At 35.3% G+C, this 13,105-nt stretch overlaps 1 protein-coding gene across 2 annotated transcripts; it reads left to right on the top strand.

Annotated features, from left to right (window-relative positions):
• Nucleotides 1-4,394: 4,394 nt before the first annotated feature.
• On the top strand, nucleotides 4,395-12,900 carry LOC126773219 (A-kinase anchor protein 17A). Of its 2 annotated transcripts, XM_050493969.1 has the most exons (9): nucleotides 4,395-4,539; nucleotides 4,812-5,626; nucleotides 5,774-5,981; nucleotides 6,656-6,809; nucleotides 8,322-8,474; nucleotides 9,033-9,110; nucleotides 10,913-11,039; nucleotides 11,891-12,109; nucleotides 12,641-12,900. In XM_050493969.1, the coding sequence occupies exons 2-9, from the start codon at nucleotides 4,860-4,862 to the stop codon at nucleotides 12,876-12,878; spliced, it is 1,944 nt and encodes a 647-aa protein (XP_050349926.1). In that variant the 5' UTR covers nucleotides 4,395-4,539; nucleotides 4,812-4,859; the 3' UTR covers nucleotides 12,879-12,900. The 2 variants fall into 2 exon arrangements, with proteins under 2 accessions (XP_050349926.1, XP_050349925.1); XM_050493968.1 differs by lacking the exon at nucleotides 4,395-4,539 and having other exon boundaries at nucleotides 4,674-5,626.
• Nucleotides 12,901-13,105: the final 205 nt, after the last annotated feature.

Raw genomic sequence — 13,105 nt, 5'->3', positions numbered from 1 at the left:
CTCAATATTTCATTATTAATAGGTCCGAAATTATTATATATTTTGACAAGGATTAATTCCATTAGACTTTACAGAATATAATCTAAGATTTATTATTACAGTAAGTTATGGTAATACAAATAGGTGTTCAATGTTTCACAACACTTACGAATGAATCAGATTCAACAAACGTATCACTCGTAGACAGAGAAACTAATAGACGCAATGAAGATTTCCTTCTCACTTACACAAGAAAGAAAACGAAAATTGCGTTACAAATAGTTAAGATAGAGATAGAATTATCCAATCTTTTGTCCCTTATCGCGTAACCAGTTTTAGTGTTTGTTTCGCTACTCAAGTAGCGAAACAAACTTGACAGTTGGTGCTGAACGCACCTTGTGTTTATTGTTTAATTTTTGCTTATTTTTATGTTAGAAAACGATTCTTATCTAGTGAAAAGACAGAGAAACAACCCTTATATTATATCGAAGGTTATACAATGGTGCATTGTCATATTATTTCGACTTGGTCAAAGTGAAATCATCTCATGTCGTATTTACGTTTTGACACGTATATTATTTCATGTTAAAGCGACAGCAAGAAGAAAATTGCCGGCGTGTATTTCACGCGTAAGTACGATATTTTGTCCTTAAATATAGTTTCTCAGTGATGTTTATTTATGCCATAGCACGACGGAACCTTATATTGCATTAAAATTCTGAAGATAATAGGATTTTCCAGTTTTTATCATATATACCTATAATTATTTATCATGTAAGTGCTGCCAGAGTCAGCTAAAAAATGTCCCGATTTTCGATAAAAAATATCGACTCGTCGACACTGTAAACCAATAAATACGGAGTCCAATAATAACCTAAAGTGCTTCGTTATATGTAAATATATTATTTTAATTTATTCGTTCTACTATTTATAATTTCCTAACGACAATATTATTTCATATTCTTCATTAATTTATTATATTATTAGATTCCGACTCAAGAGGTTAACATAGAAATATATGTGGCAACCATTTTTTATTAATAATTTAATTGATTGTTTTAGATTACAACATCTGAAGAAAATGCTAATCCAGTAACATATAAAGATGATGAAGTACTATTGATAACGGAAACAAAAACTACCAATGCAACGGATTTTGGGTGTAGTTGGAAAACAAAATATATTTTAATAAAAAAATGTATAATAAATATAAAAAAATAAAAATTTAATCCCTCGTTTTGGTTTATTTAATTCCTGAAACAAGGAATGCAGTTACTATGGCAACATTATACACACACATTGACAAACTATCCCTGTCTCAATCGCGGTTTCACAGCCCCTTGGTCTATTTGTTTCTCTGTCTACGGTATCACTGAAGTTGACTATTGCGAACTTCACGTTGCACAGTGCTGCCATCCATTGGTTTATGTAGAAACATGACTCGGCAACTCGATGGCGACATCCGGCCCTCCTGCTCACGCGTTGGTCCTCGAACGCGTATATGTACGATGTATTTGCTTGTGAACAAAAATAACATAGCTGAAATAATTAATTGATCTATTAGTCTAATAAATATAAATTGACACTTCTGTGTAATATATTTTATATAGTGTTTATCTTTTATATGTTTTCACGCAGCATCAAAATTCGAATGGAACGGTTAGACCCCTGGTAAATAAGCAATCGTACTAAGTATCGATTAGCTTGTTCATCATGGTTTGGAATAGAGATGACAGAAGCCAATGTATATCACCATATTACCCTTGCAACAGTGTTCATTATAGATATCTGTTGGAGCTGCAAGTTGGAGACCCTACCGCACCATCTTGTTTGGTTCACAATAAATACATTAGACATCAGTAAAAACAATAATATAATTTTAAAAAGTAATTTATAATAATTAATACACAATTATAATATACTTACAATACTTAAGTTTTACCTACAATAACATCCAGTAAATAAGTCATATTTTGCAAATTTATCCATGGTTTAATATTTTCTACACATGTTACTCCGTTATCAGGCTCTGTACTTCTTTCCGCACCTCTCATGTCAGTAATTTTGCATAGATCGTTAGCCAGTATTTCGGAGATTTGAAATGGACCTTTTTATTGTTCCATTAACTTTGTGCTTTGACCATCATTTGAACAACTTGGGAGTTCTAATGACTAAATCACCAACCTATATATTTTTTTTCTGCGCGCTTTCTTCTATTTAGTATCAACTTTATCTCTCAATATTGTTACGTCTATTAACCGTTCATCATCATCATCATCAATTACAATGTCGCCGTCCATTCGCAAGTGATACCCGAAAAATACTTCGCTTGGTATCACTGCTGTGGTGTTATTAATTGTACTGTTAATACCTTGTTGTATATATGTGATATGTTGATCCCCTTTGTATCATATAATCAGTATTTGCACTCAGAGTACGTGGAGCCTCCAATATAGTTCGGTTAGCACAGCTGCACAGCACAGCTGTATATGGCGTCTAATAGTCCGTTTTTCGGAAAAAAATCTAAATATAATTTTGAAGTAAAAGCGCTACCTTATTCATATGCAAGTCTTTTCAGATTACCAAATATTGTAAAAGTTTGTAACCAATTCATTAATAACTAATTTACTTTTGGTATTTTTAACGGCAGATATGAAAACAATTGTTATAAAAATCTACGATTATTAATAATTAAGATTTATTTTGAGTACTTTTTACAAACGGCCTGATGATTTGGTTCATTATTTTTAACGGAATTTCCACAAAGTGCATCTACGTTGCATTTGTAAACCAGCTTTATGATTAATTTCAAAAGAAAACTTGTGCAAATAGGAGCCATCTAATACATATATACCGATAACCGATTCTATTACGTACATAGTTATCGATTGAACTTCATTGTAAATCTGACTAAATTGATGGGGAACAATCACTATCTATAGTTATCTATAAAAGCTTCGCAACTTTATTGTTAACAAAAATAGTTTTATAATATTTTTTTTTCAGAGGGTATATTTACTTTTACAAGCTTTATCTAAATGATAAATTTTGTAACAATGTAAACATTTTACTGTATCTTAAACAGAACAGAAATTACGTTTATGTACCGTTTGACCGCAACGGTAACAAATTGTTAAATTATAAGAAGTATAATTCGACTGTTTACTTATAAAAGGTTCAATTGGGCGACTATTTATTTCAGTTTTTCCATTAGTTACATATGGCGATTTTTGTTTTAGAAAAGAAATTGCATTTTTATTTGAGGTCTGCTTAAAATTTGAACTTAATTGAACTTTGCTATAAAGGAAAGTCGTAATTGTCACAATATTTAAAAGTACCCGCTTCGACGCTGAACGCAAATTACTGTCGCCTGTTGTACCCACGATTACGTATATTATATCACTTTCATTAAACTCTAAATGTAATTTATTGTTAATTATTGTGATTGACGACACAAAACTAATAGCGCTTGCTTCTAGAACATAAATCCAGATTATTTCACATCATGCAACAAAGGACCAAACTCAGATATAACAACAGACGATAATAAAATAGTTGACTCACAGTAGACGAACGGTGTCGGGCCTCTTACTTCTACGGCGATAATCACTTTCAGTACTATTACCTCCGCGATCGTCTCCCATTTTTCGGCCGTTTACGAGGCATCCTGGGCGTCGTTACTAAACACACTTCTGATATTAGAATACAGAATATAAACCAAGTTGTACTTATAATTTATTACAGTAAGTTATGGTAATACAAATAGGTATTCACTGTTTCACAACATTTTTCCGAATGAATCAAATTCAACGGTCAACCAGCGTATCACTGAAGTTGACTATTGCGAATTTCACGTTGCACAGTGCTGCCATCCATTGGGTTGGTGTGGAAACATGACCAGAAACTCGATGGAGATAACAATTCGCTCGCTGATAAGTAGGTAATAAGACCTACTAAATCTCTTATACAAAGTATTTTGCCGATATTTTAACTTTAGTAACGGTTGCTTTAAAACTGCCAGGATAGAAAATTTTCTCTCCGACTAGTTCAGCATATTAAAGCTGTCAAAAAATATGCAAAAATTGCAAAATATTAACATAACTAGTCTATAGACAATGTTCAACCAATAAACAATAAACTTGTGGTGTCAAGCCAATGATAGTCAAAAATATGATTAAAATAATTATATGGAATAGTCAAAATTAAGATTATTTTTTTCATATACGTAAGATCAGTAGTTTAAACCTCTTTATAGTATTAGTATGATGTCCAAATTCCAAAAATCAATAATCATGCGTTGTCAGTGGCTGTATAGTAGAATGCTTTGGCTGTATATATAAAATCATTAAGAAAGAGACTGAACTCTGAATATCTGTCAATAAAATGATCTTGGTTTTTGTGTTCTATCTGTGAGTTGTGACAAGGACAACTTACTAACGTTTAGTAAATTAAATAAAAACTCAGAATATGCTGTTTTGAGCAATTAGAAGTTTTACTTAAAATATTCAATAATTGTTAAAGTGGCGCAAACGATGGGATCTAGCATAGGATTACTCTTTGGTCATTTCATTAAACCTTTTATTTATTCTTTTATATAAATATTATATAGACATAAGCACTTCTCATATTCATTATTTTAAGTATTTTATTTAATTAGCATTTTTAGGGCGTAACTTTGCATGTAATTATTGTATTAAAATAAAATAAAATTATAAATTAAATTAGTCAAAATGAGTATTCAAGTTTGTAGAGATACATCAGACATTGTGGTGTTGTATTTGCCACAGCGTTTGTATCTTAAATCGTTTGCAAAGCTAAACATTACTGTCCAGCTCCCCGCGCAAAAGGTACACGGAAAATCATTGTCCAATTGGGAATTGATGGAGAAGTTAAGGAAAATGATCCAACCTGATAACTTCTCTATATTGAAAGTGTCAAAGCACAGTTCTGAAGTGATTAGGTTCGATGCTGAACTGGAAAACCGCCAGAAACTCGATCGTGTTCTGGCACGCCTCGAAGACAGGATAATACAGTTAACAGACTACCCAGAACCTTTGAAAGTTAAAGTTGCGGAAGTGAAATCTGATTTTCCGAGTCGGCATTCTTGGGATTCGTTCTTTAGAGATGCAACAGACATGGACGAAATGAAGCCCGGTGAGAGACCTGATACAATTCACATAAAGAATTTGCCTATCAGGTGGTTTGTTCATGATCGTGACGTTGATGATGATGCACCTCCTTCTGAGAGTATATTCAAAAAAGTATTCGAAAGGTATGGCATAGTGAGACAGGTGGATATACCAGCTGCTGATCCTTTCCGTATGCAAATGAAAGCTCCTATGAGAGGTATAACAATACCTGCTCAAGATGCTTCATTATATTTTGAAGGATATGTGCAGTTCAGTGAATATGCTGGTTTTGTACGTTGTATGGATTCACTTAGGGGTTGTAAATTGTTGCGAAAAAATAAAGACATTGCCGAATGGTGCAGCATACAAGTGGACTTCGATAAGACAAAACATATGACAGATGCTGCAGTTAAAAGGAGGTCTATAGTCAGAGAGAGGCTGTCAGCGAGGCAGAGGGCTAAGGAGGAAGAAGAAAAACGGGAAAAAGAAAAAATTGCAAAGCGAGAAGCCAAAGAAAGGTAGTCAGTTAATTACTTAATTTTATTTAAATTGCATTTAATTAAATAAACATATTATTTAAAATTTTGTTATCTTGTCTCTTCTAATCAAGTGATTTTTAAAATAACTGGATTTATTGTATAGTAGATAATTAAATGTTTTTTAAGGCAAAAAAATGATCACCATGAAAGAGAAAAACTTGAAAAGATGAGGGAGAGAGAAGAAAGAAGAAAAAAAAAACAGATTGCAAAATTGATGGCTAAGGATAATGTTGATCTCAATAAAAAAGTGGCAGAAGAGCAGAAGAAATTACTGAAGACACAGAAACGACTACAAGCTATAAGATTGATTGATGAATTGTTTAAGAGAATTGAGGTAAGTCTGACTTTCTTACTTTTTTATGGCTGATTTCAATGGCTAAGATAAATAAAAAGCCTTGACCCAGAAATAAAATGTTATTATTGATCAAGTTACAAAATATTCTGATCTGATTCATGTTGGATTGCCTGTTCGTTATATTACTCTCACCTTACTACACACAGTTTACAAACCTTAACTTGCACGTTGTATTTTTTAACGCTGTAAAATCGCATTACGCATTTTCTCCACGGGAACAGTGGTACCCTTTCCATTTTAACGAGGAGCGCCACGGGGTCGCTTGCGCATGCTACGGTGACACTTCAACTTGCACCTTTACAAAACATCAATATTTGTCACTATTTATGTTATATAGTAAAAAGAAATACTATAGCTTGCTTAAAATTCATACAGTGTCGTCTAGTTAAGTCTTTTTATAAATCAACATTTTGACAATATTCATTGCTTGATATTACCACAATGAAAATGATGAATTATATAGGGCACACGATTAGCACACTTCTATTGAGAATAATTACCATGTATTATATGAATCAGATTATGAATGAAACAAATTACTCGGTCAATCAACTTTATTCATACTATGTTATATAGCAAAGTTCAATACTATATTAACCGGACATGAATATAATGAAAGAAAACTCATATGTATATTATAAAATGATTTACAGCTTCGTCCAGAACTTCACCAGAATAGCAAAAGATCATCACGATATTATAATGCAAGCGATTGTTTCGCAAGGCAAAGAATAGTTAACAATTATAAGCAACAACAAGAAAAAGCTCTTGAAGAACAGAGAGAACGGCTCAGACACGCACTAGACGGTATGTAAGCATATTAACTCTACTATTACTCTACTGGTGGTAGGGCTTTGTGCAAGCTTGTCTAGGTAGGTACCACCCACTCATCAGATATTCTACGGCAAAACAGCAGTACTTGTTATTGTTGTGTTCCAGTTTGAAGGGTGAGTGAGCCAGTGTAATTACAGGCGCAAGGGACATAACATCTTAGTTCCCAAGGTTGGTGGCGCATTGGCGATGTAAGCAATGCTTAACATTTCTTACAATGCCAATGTCTATGGGCGTTGGTGACCACTTACCATCAGGTGGCCCATATGCTCTCCCACCTTCCTATTCTATAAAAAAAATACTATCCTGTGGCTTAGCAAATAAATGTTTGAGTTAGAATGCATTTCAGTAAATAGTATTATTGTAATAAGATAAAAAGAAATACATAAATTATATTACTATGGGACTAATGATAAGATGGCCCAGTGTATAGAACACATGGATTTTAATTGATGATAGCAATTTCTAATCCAGGCAAGAACCTCTATTTCTTTGTATGATAGATTGATGTCTTCTAATAAATTCTCACCGGAGGTGAAGGAAGACATCTGCCACTGGCTTGCCCAGCTGTGGAAATTTAAAATTTTTTTTATTTTCATTTAACATTATTGTATTAGATAATACAAACATCTTGTTTCTATGATAAGAAAAACTAGAGCCGAAATGAAACATAATAATAAATAACAAAACCATCATCGAACATCAGACAACTTATATAAAAACAAGAAAAATCATTTAAGAGTTTAATTTACTTGCATTTGTTTATAAAATATTTTTTTGAATATTTGTTTATACTTGATAATTAAAAGCTCTTATTACATTTGATGAACCTTCTCCTCAAAAGGGAGAGGAGGCCTTAGCCCAGCAGTGGGACATTAACAGGCTGTTACTGTATTACATTTGATCTGCTAGTGTGTGGGAGACTAATCTTGCAACTGAATTATAAGTCAGTAACAGTAACAGCCTGTTAATGTCCCACTGCTGGGCTAAGGCCTCCTCTCCCTTTTGAGGAGAAGGTTTTGAGCTTATTCCACCACGCTGCTCCAATGCGGGTTGGTAGAATACACATGTGGCATAATTTCAATGAAATGCAGGTTTCCTCACGATGTTTTCCTTCACCGTCAAGCTGAATGCTGATGAATTATAAACACAAATTAACCACATGAAAATTCAGTGGTGCTTGCCCGGGTTTGAACCCACGATCATCGGTTAAGATTCACGCGTTCTAACCACTAGGCCATCTCGGCTTTTTACGGCTTTTATTATAAGTCATTTCGGCCAAATCAATTGAGTTGATATTTATCACACTCTTGGTGATACTAGTATGCTATGTTTTATTATTTTAAAAGATTTTTTTTTTAAATATATATATCTGTCAAAAAATAATAATTAAGTGGTTATGTGTGTGTTCCACTTATAGCTTGAGTGGATTTCGTAATATTTGGCTCTTATATCTCTTATACTGATTTTTTTTTATTTTAATTTCAGGCCGTATAATAATCCGGTCAGCATTGGAGACAAAGAAACCCAAGCGGGAATCGTCGATCAGTTCAATATCGGAAGACGAACGCGACCGAAAGCGCGTCAAGAACGAGACGCTGACCACGCCAGAGCGAGAGGTTATCTACAACAAGACTGCAGGTGCGACGAATACATTTTTTTTATTGTATTAGGTAGCACGGGCATATACGGGGCCACCTATTAGTAAATGGTCACCGCTCATAGACATTGGCGATGTACGAAATATTAATCATTCAGTATCAATCGCCAACGCGATTATTATTTACTAACATAATAAAAATTTCGATGATGATGTTTCTTCCCTCAAATTAATGAACTCTTTATTGGATGGGACGGAAATCCGCCGCCGTGCGTGTTTATTGACCCTGGCTCACTCACACATCCAATTGAAACACAATGAATGCTCTTTGGGTTAATATATGATGAGTTGGTGGTACCTACCCAGACAGGCTTGCATAATGTACCACCAAGTAAACTATACTTGTTAATTCGTTTTAAATTAGGAAAAATGATAAATTTTATTACAAGCGATTTAGCAAATTGCTGTAGCGAGCACAGATAGTGCGCTAATACTTTTTTTCTGTAGTCTAAATGTAAGTAAGACACGATCGTTTTGTTTATTACTCGCATGCGCTCGCCTGCTGGTGGATACTTTAGTAGTGAGTTTTATTGTTCCAGGAATGTACGGGTATCCAGGGCCATACGGCTTCGGCTACCCCTTCCCAGCGGTGCCACCGCAGTATGCTTACCCGCAAAGTATGAGTATTGATCTATTTTTTATAACTCACTGGTTATTGTTCGGCTTGACTAGAAATGTCTGCTTAGTTTTTTTTTTTTTTTTTTTTTTTTTAACAATTATCCGATACGATTCGCGCGCCAACTGTTGCACGTTGATGGCACTATTTTATACTAAAGGCAAGTGTCAACAGTAACTACAATGTTGATCGCAATTGAACGAATGGTTTTGGAACGACACGTACGTTCGACTCGAACAAAGACACATTCATATATGTATGAATATTAATAACCTCGCAGGGCAAGATAATTTGATGTAATAAATTAAAATTTAATAAAAAAAAAAGAAATTCATATAACGATAGCAACGTTCTTCTTAGCTAATATTAAGAAATAATGTGTAGTTTCCTCTTTCGTGTTCTTATGTCACATCAACACGAGATGCACTACTAGACCGCGCCCACAGATAATGTATATGCATGTTTATTTATTAGATAAAATATATTATACACTTTTTCTCTTTGTCCTTCTGACCGATTTCGGCCGCGACAGCGAATCTCAAGAGGCCAACTGCGCAGGACATGTTATAGAGTACAAGTGTGTGCGCAAACACAGCTGCATTCCCTATTCCCACGCTCTTATAATCCAATCGGGTCTGCAATCCGACAAAACCGGAAAGAGTTAAGGCGTTTTACATACTTTCCGATGCGCGGGAGTGTACACACTTCCAACTTTCAGACTCCGGGCTGCTTCTGAGAATTTTTCGACAGAAAACCCGATAACATTTTTATCGGCCCTACCTAGGGTTTGAGCCCAGGACCTCGTGGTCTGCGGTCTTATATAGCAACTAACGATCAAGTAGGCTGTGTCTTGTTGTCGGATTGCCGCTCCATCGGATTATGAGAGTGCGGGAAAAGAGTGCGTCTATATTTGCGCTCTATAATATGTCCTTCACAAATGGCTCTCCATTGAGATTAGTCGCCGTGGGAATTGGTTAGGAGGTCATCATACTTTATAACTTCAAATTAAAAGTACTTGTAAAACCTATAAAATATTTTTTGCATTTCTGTTACTACTTATTTAATTGTTGTCCTTTGTGCGTCTGTATATCGTTCGTCGTTGCTTGTTTCATCGAATTTTAAAAAGTCGTGCAATATATTTTTTGTGTGATCTTTTCAAAATCGATATTCGTTCGATGTTAGTTTTATTGTTGTAAATGTAAAGGTGGTGACTGATCTGTATCATTTTAACGTAATATAACATGTTAGGAGGTATTCGTTTAGTTAGTGCAGCGAGCCGAGCCGGTTTTTTTATTAATTTATTTGGGTTATTTTATAAGTTAGATAGTTATAAAAGTTTATAAAGAAGTTTATAAGTTCGATATAGAGGGCACGTATACATTTGAGTTTTTCTGTATATTATATATTTGACATTTTCATTATGAACGCAAGTGTAGCACAACCGAATGAGCGCGTTGCGCACATTAATAGTAATCAGTGTAACGTAAGACACTCGCGAATGTTATTTTACGGTAATGGCGGAGGTCAGTCGCCGGCTTAAGAGTTTATCTATTTGCCCTGTAACACTGTAAAATGAAAAAACAATATAAATTAAAACATTACTCGAAGCGAAATCTTGAGCGATAGTTATAATTCTACATATTTAAAAAATACCTCTGGCCAAGTATTATTCGAAAATTACTGAATAGATTTTAGACTGTACCTAAGGCGATATCTAGAATCGTGGGTCAGCATAAATATTTAAAAAATGTACGTGTGCGCGATCGAATCGCCGGCACTATACTATACGGCGGGTGTCGGCAGCGCCGTACTACGTGCGCGGCGCGTACTTCGCGGGCGACGCGCGGCGCGCGCGCGGGCGCGGGCGCGGGCGGGGCCGCGCGCGCCTGCCGCACTTCGACGGGCCCGACGCCGCGCACCTGTACTACCAGTATGCCTTGCTCTCGTTACACCCCCCCCCCCCCACACACACACCACACGACTCGGAGGCCCGCAGGAGGCTTCGTGTAGTTAAATCTATTTAAAACAAATATTGAAGACTCCGTGGATGAATCAAATTGTTCCTAGAGTTATTATATAATTGATTTGGTTGGGGTTGGATGGTAATTTGTTTCGAAAAGGGTGCGACCTATCCTTTGATAAAATGCCAGTAGTGCAGATTACCCTTCTCTATTATGCAAATTGAATTCCGAAAACGTTGGACCTGTGCTTTCTTCATCCAGTGTCTCTTACGTGCTCATTCTCCAGTGATTTTCCCTTTTCCCCAAAATCAAAGAGAGCTTATTCGTAGAACGAAATCTTACTATGATGGCGCGGGTATGGCTTCCGTAGATGACATTTTTGATAGTTATTTTTACAAGAAGAGTAAGAAAGTTAGAAATATATTATTCCAAGTGTATTGAATTAAGAGGAGGATGTAGGATATTATAACATAGTTTTTTAATTGTTCGTATTTTTTTAATTAATTCCAAGAACTTTTTGATTCATCCTCGTGTATGTCTAAAGTACAATCTGAGTACTTTAAAACTTAGAAAACCTTTAAACAGGTTTCAATGGCACGAAGCACGTTTTCTCGTAATTTTAATAATAGTCCACATTATTATAAATGTTACGATAATTATCCTTGTGTCCACAAAAATATTTCTTTGAAATTATTTCTTTTAACAAATATTATATAAAATTGAGCTTGAAATCTATTATCTAACGAAACGAAACATACATCTTTGGTAAGAGTTTAATGTACTGTTTTTTATGACATACGCTATCGAAATTGTGTTTTAGATATTTCAAGAAGTTAACCGAAGCGGGGCATCGCAATGAGCACGATAATCGCTCGCGCTCTCGTTCCCGCTCCCACTCGCGGCGCCGGTCATACTCACGTTCGCGCTCCCGCTCCCGTCGCCGCTCATACTCCCGGTCGCGCTCGAGGAGCAGAAGATCCAGGAGTAGGAGATCCAGGAGTAGGACTCGACGCACGAGGTCGAGGAGCCGGAGGTCAAGGTTAGATATTTGTTATACAATATAAATGAAGTATAACATCCTTAATTTATTTCAATAATTTAGAACAAAAGCTGCCCATAACACAAGCCGTGTTTTCACGCTGGACAATGGCAATGGACAACCTTTGCGCCACTTGTCATTAAATTAAATCAATTTTGACTATAAAATAGAATCGAAAAATAATATTTTTAAAGTTCTACATGTTTACGAAACTACAGGACTATGGTCTACGCATATATATATACATCACCAAAATTACTGTATTAAAACAAAATGTCTCATTTATACACCAATTAATGTACTGAGTAATATAAAAATGAAAAAGTCTAGATAAATTTATCGGTTATAACGATGATCGACTATTCACGTAATCGTATCTATTTGTCTATTTGTGTGTTCGCATCTCTAACGCTACCGCCGGCCGATTTGTTCTTAAATACTGTTTCTCGACCACGCACGAGGTAAGCATTCGGTCACGGCGTTTTCCTTAAAACTGATGGAACTCACTAATGCGTACAATCCAATCCGCAGATCTCACAGCCGTTCAAATTCAAGGTCACGACGACGGTCGAAATCTAGAAGCCGACGATCCAAGACAAAATCCCGTTCTAAGTCGAGGTGTCGAACTCCCAGCCCCAAACAGACGGACACCCAGCCTCGCGCGGACAGCAGTCGCGTGTCCCCCGAGAGAAGACACCGGTCGAGGAGCTGGTCGCTGCCCAAGCAGCCGGAGAGGAGCAAGTCGTGGTCGAAGAGTCCTAAGAAATAAATAATAAATAATTTATTTATCAGCTTTGTTGTTTTTTTATAATATGAATATGATTCTAAACAGAATTGTATACAATAATCAGTATCTTAATAATGATTTTCCTAGAAGCGTAAAATTTTATACTTACCGAACAAATGTAACTTGGTCTGGTAAAGTAATGAGTTATAAAGAAATAAATTATTTATATTTTTTAAATGGTATTACTATAAGGCGATAATAAATAGTAT

This window comes from Nymphalis io, chromosome 14 (genome assembly GCF_905147045.1).
Source record: "Nymphalis io chromosome 14, ilAglIoxx1.1, whole genome shotgun sequence".
Taxonomy (NCBI): Eukaryota; Metazoa; Arthropoda; class Insecta; order Lepidoptera; family Nymphalidae; genus Nymphalis; species Nymphalis io.
The sequence above is the reverse complement of the archived record's forward strand: the minus strand, read 5'-3'. Positions and strand labels throughout refer to the sequence as shown.

What these genes read in the sequence shown, in the direction of transcription:
- LOC126773219 (XM_050493968.1), top strand. Translation starts at nt 4,710, where the DNA reads ATGAGTATTCAAGTTTGTAGAGATACATCAGACATTGTGGTGTTGTAT. An exon ending in AAGCGAGAAGCCAAAGAAAG is followed by an intron (nt 5,627 to 5,773) that starts GTAGTCAGTTAA and finishes ATGTTTTTTAAG; the next exon opens with GCAAAAAAATGATCACCATG. An exon ending in GCCGCGCACCTGTACTACCA is followed by an intron (nt 11,040 to 11,890) that starts GTATGCCTTGCT and finishes ATTGTGTTTTAG; the next exon opens with ATATTTCAAGAAGTTAACCG.